The following is a 19,043-nucleotide window of genomic DNA, read 5'->3' on the forward strand; positions in this document are numbered from 1 at the left end:
TTGACCGATTCAGTGTTGTAGTGACTCGAGTCAGAGTCCTGGACTGATTTTCAGGACTCGTGACTCGACTTGGACTTGAGCACTGATGACTCGGACTTGGACTTGGACTCGAGCATCGACTGCATTCGGACTCGGAGGGTGCAGACGAGGACTCGGACTTGTTCATTGATAAAAAAATTATAGAACTTTTTTGTAATAGGCCCTAATCATTTGGCATAAGATATTGATGGTTATATTAATACTGTAACATTATTTAATTTCGTGCAAGGGCAGACACGCGTGTTCCACCTACATGCGGATTCACCTCGATACCCTCATGTTCAGTACTTGCCTAAAGAGACGCCCCAAATCGTACGCTTTGCTTACACAGATTTTACATCAAATTTGGGACACTGGGGACTCGAGACACGACTCGGACTCAAGATTTTGTGACTACAACACTGGACCGATTACATTAAAACCATGTTCATTGGGGATGCTCGATATTGGCTTTTTTACCGATACCGATATACCGATATTGTCCAACTCTTCATTTCCGATACCGATATCAACCGATACCGATATATGCAGGGCCCCCCCCCCCATAATTTCAGGTAATTAACATTCCATATCTCTTGTCGTGGAATTAACACAACATTATGCATACTTTTGACAATAAAAAAAATCAGAATGTGTTCTTACTTGCTTGCCTGGGTAAATAAAGGTTAAATAAATGTAAACCGATACCGATAATTTCCGATATCACATTTTAATGCCAATATCGGCCGATAATATCGGTAGGCCGATAATATCGGACATCCCTAATGTTCATCCATCATTCATTCCTCCACACACACACACACACACACACACACACACACACACACACACACACACACACACACACACACACACACACACACACACACACACACACACACACACACACACACACACACTCACTCACTCACTCACTCACTCACTCACTCTGATGTTGCTCAGTTTCTTCTGGATCTTGTGAGAGACCACGTCTGCCCAGTACCTCTCCCGCAGGAAGTCCCAGAAGATTCGACCAATCAGAGCGTTGGCCCACGCCGCCTGACTCTCCCAGGGGAACTCTGGGAGATCGCAGGTACACTGTAAGAAGGAGGCCATTAAAAGTCTGAGCCGGGGCATCACACAGTGTGAGCGGGCGCTGCGCACTCAAACTAATGTGAAGGTGAGAGTGGAGCCGGGGGTGAGGGGGGGATAAATGGTGAGAGATGTTTTCCATTAGCTGGTACTGCTAACGGAACGTAGGCCAAATGCGTCCACATTTGTATAGGATTCTATCACATTTTCATAACAATAGCACCCTGCGCCGTTTTCATTGAGGTTTCTTACAAATTAACGATGCTCTATGTTGTCCTTTATATGCCGATTATCATTAGAATCTTAAATTGTACCATATGTCCCCCTTTAGACAACATATGTAACGCTACCAGCGCACTTTTGTTAAGATAATTAGTTGGCCATTCTCGGTCGCTATACCGAGGTCGCAGTATCGTTTAACGTTGTTCAGATCACGTCGGAGAATATAGACACATCCCAGTGACCTGCGACCTGCGACCTGTGCTAACACTCTTGGGAAATGCAGTGTTGTAGTTCTCAACATTTTCAGCTTTTAATTTTAAACCAATGCTGCCATCTACTGACAACAAAAAAGTGTTGTCTAATCGTCACCTTGAGAGCTACTTCCGTATACAGCGACGCCCCAAACCCATTCTAGAGATTCCCACTTTTTTGCTGGGAGTGGGGCGTGGCCGTATTTGGTCCCAGACAATAAGAGTGGCCGCGATTGGGCACTGTGACGTTACTGTGTAGAGCATTGTTATTCCATCCGTGTAACGCAATATGTACATGACAATCTAATCTAATTATAAAGGAAGGAATGTCTGTCCGTCTGTCTTTGCATATCTCCAGAACCGGCTTCATGCATTCAGGTGTATCGCCGAGGACCCAGGGGAGTGCAGCGTCGAATGTGGCGCCACTTGGCCAGATGGTGGCGGCGTGGCGCTATAACAGCGAACCTTGCATTTTGGACTGTAACTTTTGAACTGTATCTTTCAGAAACAAGAACAATTTAATCCTGGATTCTGTGGGTCCAGACGAATCTATCCATGTGTAAGCAATACTGAGGTTCTCTAAAACACTGCAAGCAACAAACTGTGGTTCTCAAGAACACTGCAAGCTGCAATACTGAGGTTCTCAAGAACACTGCAAGCAGCAAACTGTGGTTCTCAAGAACACTGCAAGCAGCAATACTGAGGTTCTCAAGAACACTGCAAGCTGCAATACTGAGGTTCTCAAGAACACTGCAAGCTGCAATACTGAGGTTCTCAAGAACACTGCAAGCTGCAATGCTGAGGTTCTCAAGAACACTGCAAGCTGCAATACTGAGGTTCTCAAGAACACTGCAAGCTGCAATACTGTGGTTCTCAAGAACACTGCAAGCAGCAATACTGTGGTTCTCCAGAACACTGCAAGCTGCAATACTGTGGTTCTCAAGAACACTGCAAGCTGCAATACTGTGGTTCTCAAGAACACTGCAAGCTGCAATACTGTGGTTCTCAAGAACACTGCAAGCTGCAATACTGTGGTTCTCAAGAACACTGCAAGCTGCAATACTGTGGTTCTCCAGAACACTGCAAGCTGCAATACTGAGGTTCTCAAGAACACTGCAAGCGGCACTTCTGGCTGCCAAACAATAGCCTGAACGTTCCGAACGGGCACATTTTGAACAGGCACTGCACCGGTTGTACTTAATTAAAGCTTGACTTGGTTTGACATATTCAATGATCAAGGTAAGCGTGACTCACCTTCCCTCTGGCGGTTGGGCTGGTCTCTGTGCTGCTGGCCACAGGGCTGACCACCGGGCTCGGCTGCTCTGTGGCCAAAAGGCGGGCCATGTAGCCGGGGTAGTCCAGGGCAGGAGGGTACCTGGCGTGGGCTGTAGGGTTGGAGGGCGAGGAGAGGGCCTCGTCTTCAGTGCTGCCCAATCTACTAGAACCCCGACTGCCCGGGCCGTGACCTGAGGGCGGCGGGCTCACACTCCACCCCACCGGGGGGGGCTCTGCTGGAGGGGGGGGGGGGACAAACGGCATGTACACAAATCATTCATTATTAGCTCAGTGTTCCCCCCCCCCCCCCCCCCCCCCGACAGGTCTAAAAAAAAACAATCAGATCTCTGCCGCCGCAACTTTAAGAACTGCATGGATCCCGAGCTCATGCTCATTTCAAAACAACTCGCTTTGTGCTTTTTTCCCGACACACAGTGCATCATAGTAGTAAAGCATCTGTTCGGTCTACTGCGAAGCTGGCGCGAGGCCAACACACATCTGCGATGATGCTGAGTGCTCTAAGAGCAGCACGCCACCCTCGTGCCTTCTTCCCACGCAGCATTGTCATGCATCTGTTAACTAGAAGCGAAACGACCCTGGAATGCAAAGAACTGGAGCATATAATCCATAATCCACACATATGTAGCGTTTCACGTAGACACAGGCCCCTTATCCTTATCCCTATAATGAGAGCTACTGTCTCCTACCCGATCTGGACACACTCGGGACGGCCCTCTCTCTCTCCCTCTCCCGCTCCGTAACCACCGCCGCCTGGAAGCGATGGAACCACTCCTCCTTCTCCCTCCCCGTCCGGCCGAAGAGGTAGAGGGTGGCGGACGTGGGGACGTCCTGAGCCGACGTCCTCCTGGGGTTGTTGTTGGGTCTCCGGTCTTGGGTCGCCGGTTCGACGCCCGTCGGCGGCTCTTCTCCTTGGCCGCCCTCCGGCCGTCCGTCCTCCTCGGGGGCTGCTCTCTCTCCCTCCTCGGCCAGCCGGATGCAGATGGGGTACTTGGGGTTCCACACTCTCTTACGTGCCAGAACAGACGGCAGCAAGAACACCTGGGAGTAGTGGCGGGAACAGCTGTCGTATCAAAGAGCTCATTGGTCACACAGAGAGAGAACACTGAATGAGTGGACGGGTGCCCCGAACTGACCGACAGACTGCTAGACGCTGCTGCGTATGCCTCATCTGAGTCGTCTCCACCACCCGGCCAGGTTTTTAAGCCATGCTGTTCATTCATGAATTAATTTTAATGAATTTTGAAAGGTTGCCTAGCAACCGGGGAGTTTACAAGAAACGCAATCGAGCGGCCGGGTAGCGCAGCGCGGACTAAGCGTCTGTCTACCACCGCAGAGACACCGGTATCGAATCCGGCTGTCAGCGGTGCCTCCGGCTTCTTGGTCGGTCGTCATACTGACACAATTGGCAGTGTCAGCGGGAGGGAAGCCGGTGGGGGTGGTATACTGGTCGTTGTAAACAGCGACTCCTACAGGTCGGTCAGGGCGCCTGCACAGCAAGGGAGGGAATTGGTGATGGTAGTGTGACCTCCCACGCTTTACGCTCCCCTAGTGAGAGTCCTCGCTGTCAGGTGAAAAGAGGCTGCTGGCTGTCTCCACATGTATCGGAGGAGACATGTGATAGACTTCAGGGCTCCCTAGACCGGCAAATGGGGGGGAAATGCGTGCAACGACCAGGAAGGGGAGGGGGGAATTGGCATAACGACTAAATTGGGATGGGAGAAAAAGTAGATAACATTTTTTGAACATAGCTAATGGAGACAAGGCAAGCCAGGGGTATAGACACAGGGCGGTGTGGGGACCATGATGTACAGTAGGGGTATAGACACAGTGTGGGGACCATGATGTACAGTAGGGGTATAGACACAGTGTGGGGACCATGATGTACAGTAGGGGTATAGACACAGTGTGGAGACCATGATGTACAGTAGGGGTATAGACACAGTGTGGGGACCATGATGTACAGTAGGGGTATAGACACAGTGTGGGGACCATGATGTACAGTAGGGGTATAGACACAGTGTGGGGACCATGATGTACAGTAGGGGTATAGACCAGCGTTTCCGTTAGCCGGTAATTACCGGTTTTTGACCGGCAAAATATGTTGAAGTCCGAATATTTAAATATCTCCGGTCATAATGTCCGGTGAAAATAATTTCTCTAAGCACAATTTTATTATTTGAATTGTATTAAAATAGGCTCAAATTAAATAGCCTATGCGATGAACAAAACAATCATTACATGTTGCTTCACGCTGATAAAGCGCGGATGGCGCCGCTCGGATGTGAATCTTTTTTTCTTTCTTTTTTTGAGCCTGTCTGTCTGCCCACCACAGAGACCGCTGATGCCGTGGTGAAAGAAAACAGAAACAGAAATGTCGAGCGTTCAGGCCCGAGTGGAAAGTTTAATTCTCCTGGCTGAGGTGCGACATTATATCCACATTTTCCAGTTCACTGATCCAGCCAGGGTTACCAGTGACACAGTTCATTCTGGAACCTCAGATCCCCGCTGATCATGAGGTTCTACAGTATCGCGTTGGATCCATACACGTATCGATTTTTTCGAATGGTGATCAGGAATTGGAATATACCAGTTGGATACCATCTGATGTCAGGTAAGGACTCTATGTTATCAGTGTTAGGATAATCAGAGTAAGTTTGATGAAGTTATAAGCTGTTTTGTGAAATGTCTTCTTGTTTCGGTTTCACTAAAAGTCCGAGAGGAAATCAACAGGGCGATTATCCGCGCGCGGCCGTAATGTGCTTGCGTGCACGTATAATATTGATCATCTAGCGTTTATTTGAAAACGATTCATAAAAAGGCCGACGAATATCAACGTTGTGGAATATTCCACTAAAAGACTATTTTCATAGAATGCTCCAGAAAGAGCTGTTTTTTATCTGAAAACGGGGGCTTTTCTAACTGCTCTGAAACGGCAACGACGCGATAAACAGCCTTGACAGCACCGACTGGAAAATAGTCTTTGATAATGCGATGGGCAGATTAGACACATAGCCATAATTTAAAACATAGATTAGGCGATATTAACGTTAACATTGGCGCCGATGGTGGCATTCAGCCGGTAAAAAGGAAAACCAGGCTGACCGGCATTTCTCGAATATGTCCGGGGATAGAAATCTTGCAGGACATCCAGACCGGCACGAATATGTTCTAACGGAAACGCTGGTATAGACACAGTGTGGGGACCATGATGTACAGTAGGGGTATAGACACAGTGTGGGGACCATGATGTACAGTAGGGGTATAGACACAGTGTGGGGACCATGATGTACAGTAGGGGTATAGACACAGTGTGGAGACCATGATGTACAGTAGGGGTATAGACACAGTGTGGAGACCATGATGTACAGTAGGGGTATAGACACAGGGCGGTGTGGGGACCATGATGTACAGTAGGGGTATAGACACAGTGTGGGGACCATGATGTACAGTAGGGGTATAGACACAGTGTGGGGACCATGATGTACAGTAGGGGTATAGACACAGTGTGGGGACCATGATGTACAGTAGGGGTATAGACACAGTGTGGGGACCATGATGTACAGTAGGGGTATAGACACAGTGTGGGGACCATGATGTACAGTAGGGGTATAGACACAGTGTGGAGACCATGATGTACAGTAGGGACCCCAAAAAGAGCTCCCTCCCAAGAGTAAGTAAATAGTAGGGCTGTCCCCGACTAAGGATTTGTATAGTCGATTTGTAGTCGCCAAAATTAGCCGATAGTTGACTATTAGTCGACTATGAAAAAAATAAAAAAGTATATATATATATATATTTTTTTTTTATCATTCCATTTGGGCTGTGGGGGCGCTTAATGTCTGAAGGAGTCGACTGAAGGCTTCTTGTCCTCTGCGAAAGCATGCAATTGGTCCACTGATGGATACATCTTGATATTTGTCTAGTCTAGTGTGTTCATTAGACGGGTGAAATCCTCTTTCAGTGCCTCTGTGCCCGTTTTCTTAGGCAGTTAGCCTCTGGTATGCGTGCCATTAGCGTTAGCCACACTTCTGGGTGTCTTTTCTTTTGGAAAGAATGATGTATATATATATATTCTTTTTAAATATATATATATACCGGTAATATAAAATATAATAAACAATTTTATTTGATTTTTTTTTGCATTCGACTAAGAGGTTGGCCAGTCGACTACGGCTCCTTTCGATCGATTAGTCGACTATTCGACTAATAGGGGTCAGCCCTAGTAAATAGCACCTAAACACGATATAAAATGGCCACAAAATGAACAGTTCTCATGAGCAGGGGCTAGCTCTTCTGCGTACCTTGCTGTGCACCAGGTGGAAGCAACGCGACCTGACGAAGGTGGCCTCGTTGACCTTCTCGTCGTACGTGGCCCTGCGGCTGATGTTGGCGCGTGGGGTGTCCAGGCGCAGACAGGAGCCCTCCAGGGTGGCGTACACCGACTGTGTCAGAGACGGGTTGTAGGTCTCTGGGTCATACTCGCACACCTCGTTCATCCATCCCTGATAAAGCAGGAGGGGGGGGGGGGGGGGGGGGGGTCGCATAGAAGGGTAATGGTAAATGGTGCATTTATATAGACGATTTTATCCAAAGCGCTTTTTGTTCCTCACATTCATTCACACACCAACGTCGGAGGCAAGGTGCCAACCTGCTTATTGGTAGCGATTAGGGGTAAGTGTCTCGCTCAAGGACACTTGCTGCCCGAGAGGAGCGGGAATCGAACCAGGAACCTTCCGATTACCAGACGACTGCTCTACCTCCTGAGCCACTGTCGTAGTACTACAGTAGGAAGAGCTGGTGGTAGGATTCTCAGTACTTGTGAAGTGTAACAGTTATCATTCCCTCAGCCCTTGCGAACACCCTGCACTGAAGCCCCGGGCGGCTTCCACATGCGTGTCTAGTTCATCCACTTCATAATAATCATTAACGAAATGGGTATAGAAACATATTCAGCAGGGCGGCTGGGTGGCGCAGCAGACATTGCACTCGTCACCAACGCAAGAGACACCGGGTTCGACTCCGGCTGTCTGCGCTAGGCTCTGGCTTGGGCCAGCCGTCATACTAACTCAATTGGCAGAGTTAGAGGGTGGAAAGTCGATGGGTGGTAGTCTGGACGTTGTGGACAGCGACTCCTACAGGTCGGTTGGGGACGCCTGCACAGCAGAGACAGGAAATGGCGGGGGTAGTGTGAGCCTCCCACACGTTACACCTCGCCAATGAGAGTCCGCGCTGGCAGGTGAAAAGATGTGACAGGCTGCCTCCTCGTGTACCGGAGGGGACACGTGATGCAAGGCTTCTATCCTCCCTACAACCGGCCAGTGGGGGGCATATGCGAGCAACGTTCAAGACAGCTGGGAAGAATTGGCACAATGGAATTGGGATGGGAGAAAAATAGAAAAAGGGAAGAAAAGGTGGATAAAAAAAAGAAACATATTCAGCATAGTTGTACTGTATATCTCATTCATCTAACCCTGAAATGTCTTTAGAACACCGGATGGACATTAGATTAGATTAGATTCAAATTCCTTGTCGTTATACAGCACAAGTAGTGCATACTCTAGCTTCAAATCAAAAGGCCACAAGAGACAACATAAAACATATGTGTAGCTACCTGCCATACGTCCTTCATTAATTAGGGGGAACTATTGATGACCCACTATATAGCATGAGGACATTATGTTCTCCAATGAGCACCCATTCTGGTTTGGAACATGTGTTTATGGGTGGAATACAGTAAGGGGAAAGATTTCAACTATCATAGTAAATTGCCGAAAACAAACAGCAATTTTTTTCAGAATATGGCGATCGACGTGGTTGACCATCAGGATCGATACGGGTATCATTTAAAAGTGATGCCACGAGAGCTCATGCTCCCAGTAAACTGTTTATGAGCGCAGTTTCAAATGCATATTAAGCCGAAGTCAGTCAGGTTTATTGTCTCTTTACACGTTATGAACAGTTTAACGTTTAAAAGTGTGTTTAAAATACAGTTAGATTAGATTACTTTCAAATGTATTGTGATCATACACAGCACAAGTACAGTACAACAAAAGGACGTTTGGCTTCCAACCAGAGTGCAAATGTAACAGTAAAGTTACATGTAGTAGAAATTCAGTACAGGTGATTAAATATATAAACGAGTACTACTAAGTAATAGTGCTAATCAGATGTATGTACAGTACAGAGTTGTAGTATTAACATGTACAGTGATACAGGTATGAAGACACTATGGTAGGTACTAGGTAAGGATATGTACAGAATCGATCTACAGATATTATGTAATAGGATTATATCCAGGTATGTACTGCACAGACAGATGTGGATAGATATTATATACAGTATGTATGTAGTGTATAAGCGAGGGCAATGTTTATTATCTATTATCCAGACATTAAAGGCCACAATTGGAAACCTCTGCGGTGGAAGATACAATATGTTCCACGCTGAGCCTAAGCTCTATGAGAATTATAATTGTAGCACAAGGAGTGTTTAAGAGAAAGACGGACTCCCTTTAGTGTTCACTAAGCTAACTAACAAGTGTGCAGAATGCTGTACCCTTTGCCTATTAATCTGTGTGAAATGCTCCCTTTAGTGTTCACTAAGCTAACTAGCAAGTATGCAGGGGTGTAGGACACACACGCAGACACACACAAAAAAGGGAATATTTTTTTTGTAGACACTTTTTCTCCTTATTTTTCTCCCATCCCAATTTCGTGTTTCCAATTCTCCCCTCCCCTGTCTTGAACGTTGCTCGCATATGCCCCCCACTGGTCGGTTGTAGGGAGGATAGAAGCCTTCCCCTCCGGTACACAAGGAGGCAGCCTGTCACATCTTTTCACCTGCCAGTGCGGACTCTCATTGGCGAGGTGTAACGTGTGGGAGGCTCACACTACCCCCGCTACTTCCTGTCTCTGCTGTGCAGGCGTCCCCCAACCGACCTGTAGGAGTCGCTGTGCACAACGTCCAGATTACCACCCATCGACTGCCACCCGCTGACTCTGCCAATTGAGCCAGTATGACGGCCGGCCCAAGCCGGAGGAAATGCTGACACCCGGATTCGATACAAAAAGGGGAATCTTAAAATTACCCCAGAGGGGTAACCACTGGAATCGCATAGCGATGAGAGAGGGTGGGGGAAAACACAGGAATAAAATAAATAAAAAAAAAAGCTGTAGAAAACACAAAACACCAGCATAAAAGAACTGGGGGAAAAAGAGAAAATAACCACCACTGCCTACCTAGCAGTTGAAGACAACAAGGAAACCAACAGCACTAGAGACACAGAAAACCCTAGAAGCATGAGCTTGGGACAACACTCCTCTACAATTGAGGGAAAACATGAAATGGACAATCGTCTGAACACAGTACACCAAGCCTACTTAAGAAGGCACTGCACACCTGACACCAATCAGGTGGCAATCAAGCCCACACACCTGCCCTGCCGCATGGCAATTAACTGGTGTCTGGTGAGTGACAGCTCACCAGAGAAAACCCAAAATACATCCAAAGCGCAGAAGAATAAACTAAAATCAAATCCACATAAACCGTGATCCATCACAGTAGTACCTTTTGCCCATTAATCATCAGATAACGAGCAGGTAAACAGTAAGCATTTTCTCTTAATTGGATACCCTACTACTGATGCTGATCTGGAGGCTTCTCCACATCACACAACGTTCGCTTGCTGGGTTTCTTTCAGGTGATACAGAATATATATAAAAGAAAAGAAAAAAAGTGTTTTACACTCCATGCCCTGCGGCGTATATCTATTCTGGTCTCTTCTCATGTTGAAAACACACAGCACTCTCCAGCAGAACATTCCCACATCGCTCACCGTGAGTGTATCACTGCCATCTCACCCTCCCCCAGGCCCCCGGTGCTCACATTAAAGCCAAACAAACGGATAATAATTACCAAACAAGGGAATAATCTGAGTGCATCAGACAGCAGCTCCCTGCACCACCTCCACCCCCGGAGGCCACCAGCGTCTGCCCCCTTCACCCGGCTAAGTGCCCGTGGAACGGACAGTGGGCGCTTCGGCTGGAGTTGTCCCCCCTCCTGTGACCCCTCTGTTACGTAAGCTCAGCCAGGAGAACCGGGGTAATTACCAAGCTCTACTCTTTTACTTTAGCGAGGAACTTTCTTTTACGTCAGACACTAATTGCATTCTGGGCACTTTCTGTTGACACACGTTAGGAAGCGTTGAGCTGTAGCAGATGTACTGAGCGTAACACAGCGGGTGTGAGAGAGGCAGTGAGTCATGGACCGCCAGCTTTTTGTCACATCCAGTGACTTGCATAGGTCCCGCTGTGCTTTGTAAAAAGAAAAAAAAATTAAACACAGCGGCAAGAGTGAGCAGTCGGGAGTGGAGGAAGGACTGGGGGACGACATCAAAGAAGCTGGATCTAGGAAGAGGGAAGATGAATAGGAGGCGATATGCTCGCTGAAGACTCAACGCACGTCATTCACGTCATTAGTGAAGTGAAGCTGACTTGTGCCCATAGCAGTCGACTGCTTAAATATGAGGAACGTCAATTTCAATATTGTGAATACTGTAGTGCCGAGAGATGGGAGTCGGAGACGGTGACTCGAGGCAGAGCGAATAGCATTTATTAAGCACAGAAATACAACACGCTACTGCTACGTTGCTTGCAGTCGGCGGCTGACGTGTGGACGGCAGGTAGAGCGAGCCACCCGGTATATTGTTTGGGCGGAACCAATGTTCCTAACAATCACTACACAAGCCCCCCCCCCCCCAAAATTCACCCATAGCCAAAATCTCCACGGCGGGGGGGGGGGGGGGGGGGGGGGGGACACAACGACCCGGCCACGGTAAGTGCGGAAAGCCAGGGGCGGGGAGGGAGGGAGGGGCGGCGGTGCTTATTATTTCCCCAGAGCTGCTGATGGAGGTAGCGGAACGTAGACCAAATGCGTCCAAATTTTTATAGGATTCTAGCACATTTTCATAACAATAGCGAATATTACCGTTTTCATTGAGGTTTCTCACAAATTAACGATGCTTTATGTTGTCCTTTATATGCCGATTATCATAAAAATCTTAAATTGTACCATATGTCCCCCTTTAGACAACATATGTAACGCTACCAGCGCACTTTTGTTAAGATAATTAGTTTACCATTCGCGGTCGCTATACCGAGGTCGCAGTAATAGTTTACCACTGTTCAGATCACGGCGAAGAATAGACACATCCCAGTGACCTGTGCTAAGGATCTTGGGAAATGTATTCATGTGGTTTTCAACATTTTCACCTTTTAATTTTAAACCAATGCTGCCATCTACTGACAACAGAAAGTGTTGTCTATCGTCACTTCCGTATACAGCGTCGCCCGAAACCCATTCTAGAGATTCCCACTTTTTACTGGGAATGGGGCGTGGCCGTATTTGGTCCCAGACAATAAGAGTGGCTGCGATTGGTCACCGTGACGTTAGCTAGTATAGGGAGCTCCATGTCTCGGTTCCTCCCCGTCTCTGACAACATGATCAATAAGGAAAAGAATAATAACTCTCAAACAGTCTGTCTGTCAAGTGTGTTTAATATGTTGTTTATATGAGACATTTGATTGGTGAGAATGAAGTCAGTATGATGTGTGGGAGGGGGGCGGGGGCCGACGGCAACACTATTTACCTTGAGGACATCAGGCTCAGCGCCGAGGACGTCACACGGCTCCACCCCTCGTCCCGGCAGGTCCGGGGACAGTCTGTAGGCGGAGGGGGAGGGTAAGCGGGGCCTGGAGGACCCCAGCCTGACGAGCAGCAGGCCCAGCATGAAGCCAAAGGCCAGCCCCAGAGCCATGCCGGAGAGGTAGGGCCCAAGCGGCAGGGTGAAGTACGCGTAGGACAAGGCTGCCACGCAGAACAGACTCATACGAGGCAGGGGTGGGGGAGGAGGGGGAGGAGGAGGGGGGGTGGTGCTGCTGACCAGGGGTTGCGGAGGAACCAGGGGCCCGACGGTGAGTCGGCGCGGACGCCTCTGCGTTTCAATGGCTACCACCTGCATCGTGTCGCCATCGGTGCATATCGCAAGTTCTTCGCCCCCTTTCAGTCTGTGTTCAGGGCAGGCTCCCGTGGCCGGCTTTACGGGCATGCCTGGCAGAAGGCCAGTCGAACGCGGGGAGGAAATCAAAGTCTGTTCTCTTGGCACTCTTCACGGGGGACTCGGAGGAGACCTCCGAGCTCCCGTCTCTCCCCGCCGATCCTCCCCCGCTGGAGCTCTTGGCGTTGGGGGAGGAGCCGGCCTGCAGGGGAGCTCCCTGCGCCCCCCTGCTCTGGTGCTTGGGGCTGCCGCTGCCGCCGCCGCCGCTCTCCTCCCCCATGATCTTACTGAACATGTTGCTCAGGGGCTCCTGCATGGCCTCCGAGAACTTCCTCTTGGTGTCCTCCAGTTCCATCTTGAAGAAGCCCGACCGGGGCCCCTCCCCGCAGGGGGAGAGCGAGCCGGCGGGCGACGGTGGCGCGGTGCGGGAGTCCCCGTTCCCGCGGCCTTTGGACTGGGTCAGCTGCTTCCACAGGTGGACGTTAAGGCGCGAGTCGGACTTGGACTGGGACACCTCAGGCTCGGAGCGCGAGAGCTCCGTGGAGATGGACTTGACGAGGCTGAGCAGAGGCCTGGGTCTGAGGGTGGCGCCCTCTTTGAACTCCAGCTCCGTGGACAGGGACTTGACCAGGCTCAGGGGCTGGTGGACGGGCGAGGTCGGCCCCCCCGGGGACAGGAGGCTGGGGTTGGCGCAGTCCCCGAGGGAGCCGGGGTAGGAGGGGGAGAGGTGGACGTGGAACGCCGGGGAGCGCAGCCCTCCCTCGTCCTCCTCGGAGCGCTGTTTGGCCTTCGGGAGAGAGACGGCGGGGTAGCCCTCGTCGTGGTCCAGGGAGAAGATGAGCTCGCTGTCGTCCAGGCTGTCCCAGTTTCCCTCGGAGCCCGTCAAGTGGATCACGATGCCCCGGGCGAGGTGCCTCGCCATCCCGCCGGCCAGGGCAGCAGGGGGAGGGCAAGGTGCCGCGCCCTGGGGATCCACTCTTCCTCCTCCTCCTCCTCCTCTCTTCTTCCTCCACCTTCTCCTGCTCCTCCATCGTTTCCCCCTTTCTCTGCATTTCTTATCTTTACATTGCGAACCCCAGGCTCCTGAGAGTTAGTGAAAGACAAAGAGAAATAATGAACACGGTCAGCGACATTATTAAGACCCAGGGGGAGATGGAATAAAAGAGTCAGAGAGAGAGGGGGGAGGGAGAGGGGAGAGAGGGAGAGAGAGAGAAAGAGGGGAAGGGAGAGAGAGAAGAAGGGAGAGAGAGGAAGAGAGAGAGGGGGGGGGAAGGGAGAGAGAGAGGGGGGGAAGGGGAGAGAGAGAGGAAGAGGGAAGGAGCGATAGAGAGAGAAAGAGAGAGGAAGGGAGAGAGAGAGAGAGAGAGGAGAAGGGAGAGAGAGAGGAAGAGAGAGGGAGAGAGAGAGAGAGAGGGGGGAAGGGAGAGAGAGGAATAGAGAGGGAGAGAGAGAGAGAGAGAGAGGGGGGGAAGGGAGAGAGAGAGGAAGGGAGAGAGAGAGGAAGAGGGAGGGAGCGATAGAGAGAGAAAGAGAGAGGAAGGAGAGAGAGAGAGAGAGAGAGAGAGAGAGAGAGAGAGAGAGAGAGAGAGAGAGAGAGAGAGAGAGAATATTTATGCTTCATTTCCATCAGCAATTTATTTCTGGTTGGGGGCTCTGCTTGAAGATGCCATTTTCTTATTATTGTATGATGTCGTTTGGCTGAGGGAATATGAGGGAACGTACATAAATCATAAATCTCTGTATTATTGATTAAGTGGGATGGAATCGGGGCCAAATGATAAGCAATTCTCCACAGCCAATGCTCCACATATGGAATAGACTTTGATGAATTACGAAAATAGATGTGAGACTTTCTTCCCCAAACCGTGTTCAAACCAGGCCGCATCCAGCTGGATTCTAATAGACTTGGGGCTGATTGGTTCATGAGGAAATAGTAACAAGGTCAATGTGGAATTTGTTGAAATAGAGCTGAGCAATATTTTCCAGTAAAAACAATGTGATATGACACATTTTTCATAATACATTGTCACGGTGCTATTTCATAAAGAAAATGGTCTATTCTTATTTTTTTTTAATACTGTAGCAAGAAACATTTTGATTGACTTTTTTTTTTACAATATGTATATGTCGTAAAAATCCATACCTTTGCATGGATCCATGACGGTATACCTTCATATTCTGTAAACTTCCCAACCCTATTTGAAATTATAATGTGTGAGGGCCTATGCTGTACATACAGTACATAATGCAGTCTGTCAGCATACACAAATTAACAAATTTATATTACAACTGTAACAGCACTGCATCTGAGTGAAAGTGTATCTTTGAAAGTGTATCTTTCCCATCCTGTGCCTGTACACTTCAGCACAGGGGGACCGTGATGTAAACAAGACGAAAGTCTTTCTCTGGTCTGCATCCCCTTAACAATTGTTTGTATTGAGCCGTACTGTATTGTATCCATTCTGCAATCTGTTAATAAAATGTTCAATCAATCAATCAATCAATCAATCAATCAAACAGCACACATTGACATGCAAAACAGAGGTCTGTAAACACAAAGACGGGGAGAGAGGGAGGGAGAGAGAGAGAGAGGAGAGAGAGAGGGAGGGAGGAGAGAGAGGGAGGGAGAGAGATAGAGAGGGAGAGAGAGGAGAGATAAAGAGAGGGAGTGAGAGGGGGGAGGGAGAGAGAGGAGGGAGAGAGTGAGAGAGATAGGAGAGGGAAAACAGAGGTCTGTAAAGACAAATAAACAACCAGTAAACAACTGTATTACATAACACAGACCACTCTGAGGGCTGGGAGAGTGCACTAGTGGGATTTTAATATATCCCTTAGTATTGTTCATAGTTACTGAAGTGAGACTCCACACATCAACCCACCCCCCCCCCCCCACCCCCACCTACCTCCTAAACTCATCCGCTAAGAGGCAGCCGCCAGCCTAAAAACCCCCAACATCACATCCCTCCGACATGATCTGATGCCTTCTTGAGCAGCTTAAATAGTGCTTATGTAACTATGTAAGATGAATGGTAGAGCGTAGTTCAAAGATGCTCTCAATCAATCACCCCAACCCCAAAACACTCACCCGAGCGGACCTGTGTGTAGGGATGGGAATTGATCAGATTTTATTGATACGATTCCATTATTGATTCTGCTTATCGATCCGATTCCCTTATCGATTCCTGATACTTTTATAATTTAAATAAATAAATTGGAAATGCAACAGAACTAAGCTGGTTAGAATAACAACATGCAACTTGACATTTCTGATTGTCATTTATCATTTATTGTTGAGCCCCCATGTCAGAAAAATACAAAAACTGTAAGAAAATGTATTAACTATACACTTAAATAAAAGAATGTATTTGAGAACTAATTTAATCTATTGAACTGTAGTTGCATTCAATAGGTCGTTATTGCAAAAGAGAATTTGTTAGCAATAACCTACCTGTATAAATAAAGGCCAGCTCAGTGTTCTCTCTCTGTCTCTCTCTGCAATGAGCGCATGGCTATTTAGCTAGCTAGCGGCTAACGTTACTTTACCATGTAAATGAATGACTAGGATGCAAAGCACTTTCAGTTTTCACTGCACACACACAAAACAGTCGCAATATCGAGCCCTTTAGGTTTTCCTAGTCAAGGAATCAAACAGTCTGCTATGGCTGCCTGCATGCGTGGCGCTACCGTTATTTTTTTTAAATGCGCAACTGTCGGAAAAACATGGCATCGATAAGAGGAATCGATAGTCACAGAGGCATGCGATTCCAGGAGTCGGACAATTATAGGAACCGGTTCCCAATCGATTCTGATTCTCGATTCCCATCCCTACCTGTGTCAGTGTGTCAGTGTCACCGGTGTTCTCGTTTAACACCCCCATAAAACACATCAGCCGTCACAGGCAGGGGCATAGCTGGGGGGGGGTAGCTTAGGATGATTCCAAGGGCCCAGCACTGGGGGGGCCCCCAAAAAAATTTTTTTTTTTTTTTTTTTTTACTAGACATCACTCAGGTGTATTATTGATGCTCTCATTGATACTATGTTTGTTTCTGAAGTGTGTGTGTGTGTGTGTGTGTGTGTGTGTGTGTGTGTGTGTGTGTGTGTGTGTGTGTGTGTGTGTGTGTGTGTGAGATATATAGAGAGAGAGGGGGGGGCTTTGGTAGACTATTGCATTGGTCCATTCATTGAAGATGAACGCAATGCGACATCCTTTACTAGGCTCACCCACCAACAGTGCAGGTGCTGAACTGCTGATCCGAATGTATAGGTAAAAACCATATTATGCGTTTTCATCAATAAAAAAATGGCACAAAAAAATTCCGCTTGCGCGCTTACGCGCGCTCGCATTCACTGGGGGCCTACAAATACGTTCTTTCATGGGGCCCAGAATCTGGAGCTACACCCCTGGTCACAGGCGATATCCTGAAACCTGGCTGACGGCTCACAACAACCGTCTAGGGTTGTGGGGGAAAGCCCCTTTGCTCTCTGAGAATGTGGCAGAGAGAGGAGACATTTCTGGATGGCTGAGCAGAAGCGACAGAATAAAAGGCCTAAAGAATCCTCATTCACCGACTTTCCGGGTCAACTGAGCCCGCTCCTTAATGTGAATTAAAAAGACTACCTTTCAGCGGTCGGGGGGCTTATGTAACCGTATTATTATACAGAACTGTGTGGCACACTTTCAACCAATTCGACAGCAGCTGGTGGATTCTAACTAATCCACTCTCACCCTAAATGAGCTGTGGGGGCGGCATTAGACCATCTCCCAGGGTGCTGCCGGGTGCCAGGATACTGGCGACGCCGTGCACACACACATACACATACACACCCATACACACACACACACATACACACGTACACACACACACACACACACACACACACACACACACACACACACACACACACACACGTACACACAGCACACACACACACACAAACACACACAGTATTGGCTTTTTGTTAGCAAACCAGGTAGTATCTTCAGCATGCACGATTAACCAAACATTTGACTATGCTCTATGCCCCCTCTACCTGGCCATTAAGCAACCTGACACCTGAAAGTCCCCCCCCCCCCCACACCCCCCACCCCCCCCCCCCCCCACACACCCCCAGCCTAAATTGGAAATACCAAACCCTGGATGATGTATGTGGGGTAGATACAAACAAATTGTTTACACTGCCTGTGTTGTCTTTTACTACCTGTATACTGTGTTGTTTTACTACCTGTACCCCTCCCCCCCCTCCCCCCCATGCTGCTATGATGCCTGAATTTCCCCAAGGGGATCAATAAAGGAATATCTTATCTTATCTTATCTTATCTTAGATGGCTAGAGACTGAGGTATAAAAAACAAATGTAAATCAAAAAGAAATACATCAGAATGGCTCCAACACTCACACACACACACACACACACACACACACACACACACACCCTTTTATCACACACACGAGAGAAAGAGAGAGAGAGAGAGAGAGAGAGAGAGAGAGAGAGAGAGAGAGAGATAGAGAGAGAGAGAGAGAGAGAGAGAGAGAGAGAGAGAGAGAGAGAGAGAGAGAGAGAGAGAGAGAGAGAAAGAGAAAGAGAGGATTGGGTCAGCACACACACACACACACACACACACACACACACACACACACACACACACACACACACACACACACACACCTGCCCCACATACTCACGGTACATTCCTCACCCTAAAATACTCAAATACTAATCTAAACAACCTATTTTTTTTGGGGCTTGAGGCTATAAAGGTCCAATCTCTGGCCGGACTTTGATATTGAAATGCCAGACCAGCTGCGTTATCCTAGACAAGCCTAATGTCTAATAATAATGCTTTGATCCAGTCACCTCTGGGGGAGCAGATGACAGGCAGTTTCACTGTGGCCCTGTTGTCTTGTTGTTGCTGCTGCTGTCCTACAAATGCAGCCAACAGTATTGGAAAATAAACCCTGCTTGTTCCAGCGTTAAATATAGCGGCAGACGTGCAATTCTGTAGAAGAAATGGGACTTCACAAGAATGCACCAAACCGCACAAGCAAGCCCCAGCTTTTTTGGGGACAGATGTGATCCATATAGCCAAGGTAGGTATGATAGTACTGAAAA

At 48.3% G+C, this 19,043-nt stretch overlaps 1 protein-coding gene across 1 annotated transcript in view; it reads right to left on the reverse strand.

Moving 5' to 3' along the window:
* The window catches only part of tex2l (testis expressed 2, like), a gene marked incomplete at both ends in the record, with an annotated part of 32,194 nt that extends 18,339 nt beyond the window's left edge, over positions 1-13,855 (reverse strand). Inside the window, 6 exons of the mRNA XM_084322332.1 lie at positions 967-1,116; positions 2,838-3,094; positions 3,566-3,917; positions 7,181-7,381; positions 12,526-12,814; positions 12,987-13,855. Of these exons, the coding sequence (XP_084178458.1) occupies positions 967-1,116; positions 2,838-3,094; positions 3,566-3,917; positions 7,181-7,381; positions 12,526-12,814; positions 12,987-13,855 (2,118 nt within the window). The remainder of the gene's footprint in view (positions 1-966; positions 1,117-2,837; positions 3,095-3,565; positions 3,918-7,180; positions 7,382-12,525; positions 12,815-12,986) is intronic.
* Between the last annotated feature and the right edge of the window lie 5,188 nt (positions 13,856-19,043).

The sequence above is a fragment of the Notolepis coatsorum genome (genome assembly GCF_963971535.1).
Source record: "Notolepis coatsorum genome assembly, chromosome: 10".
NCBI classification, from domain to species: Eukaryota; Metazoa; Chordata; class Actinopteri; order Aulopiformes; family Paralepididae; genus Notolepis; species Notolepis coatsorum.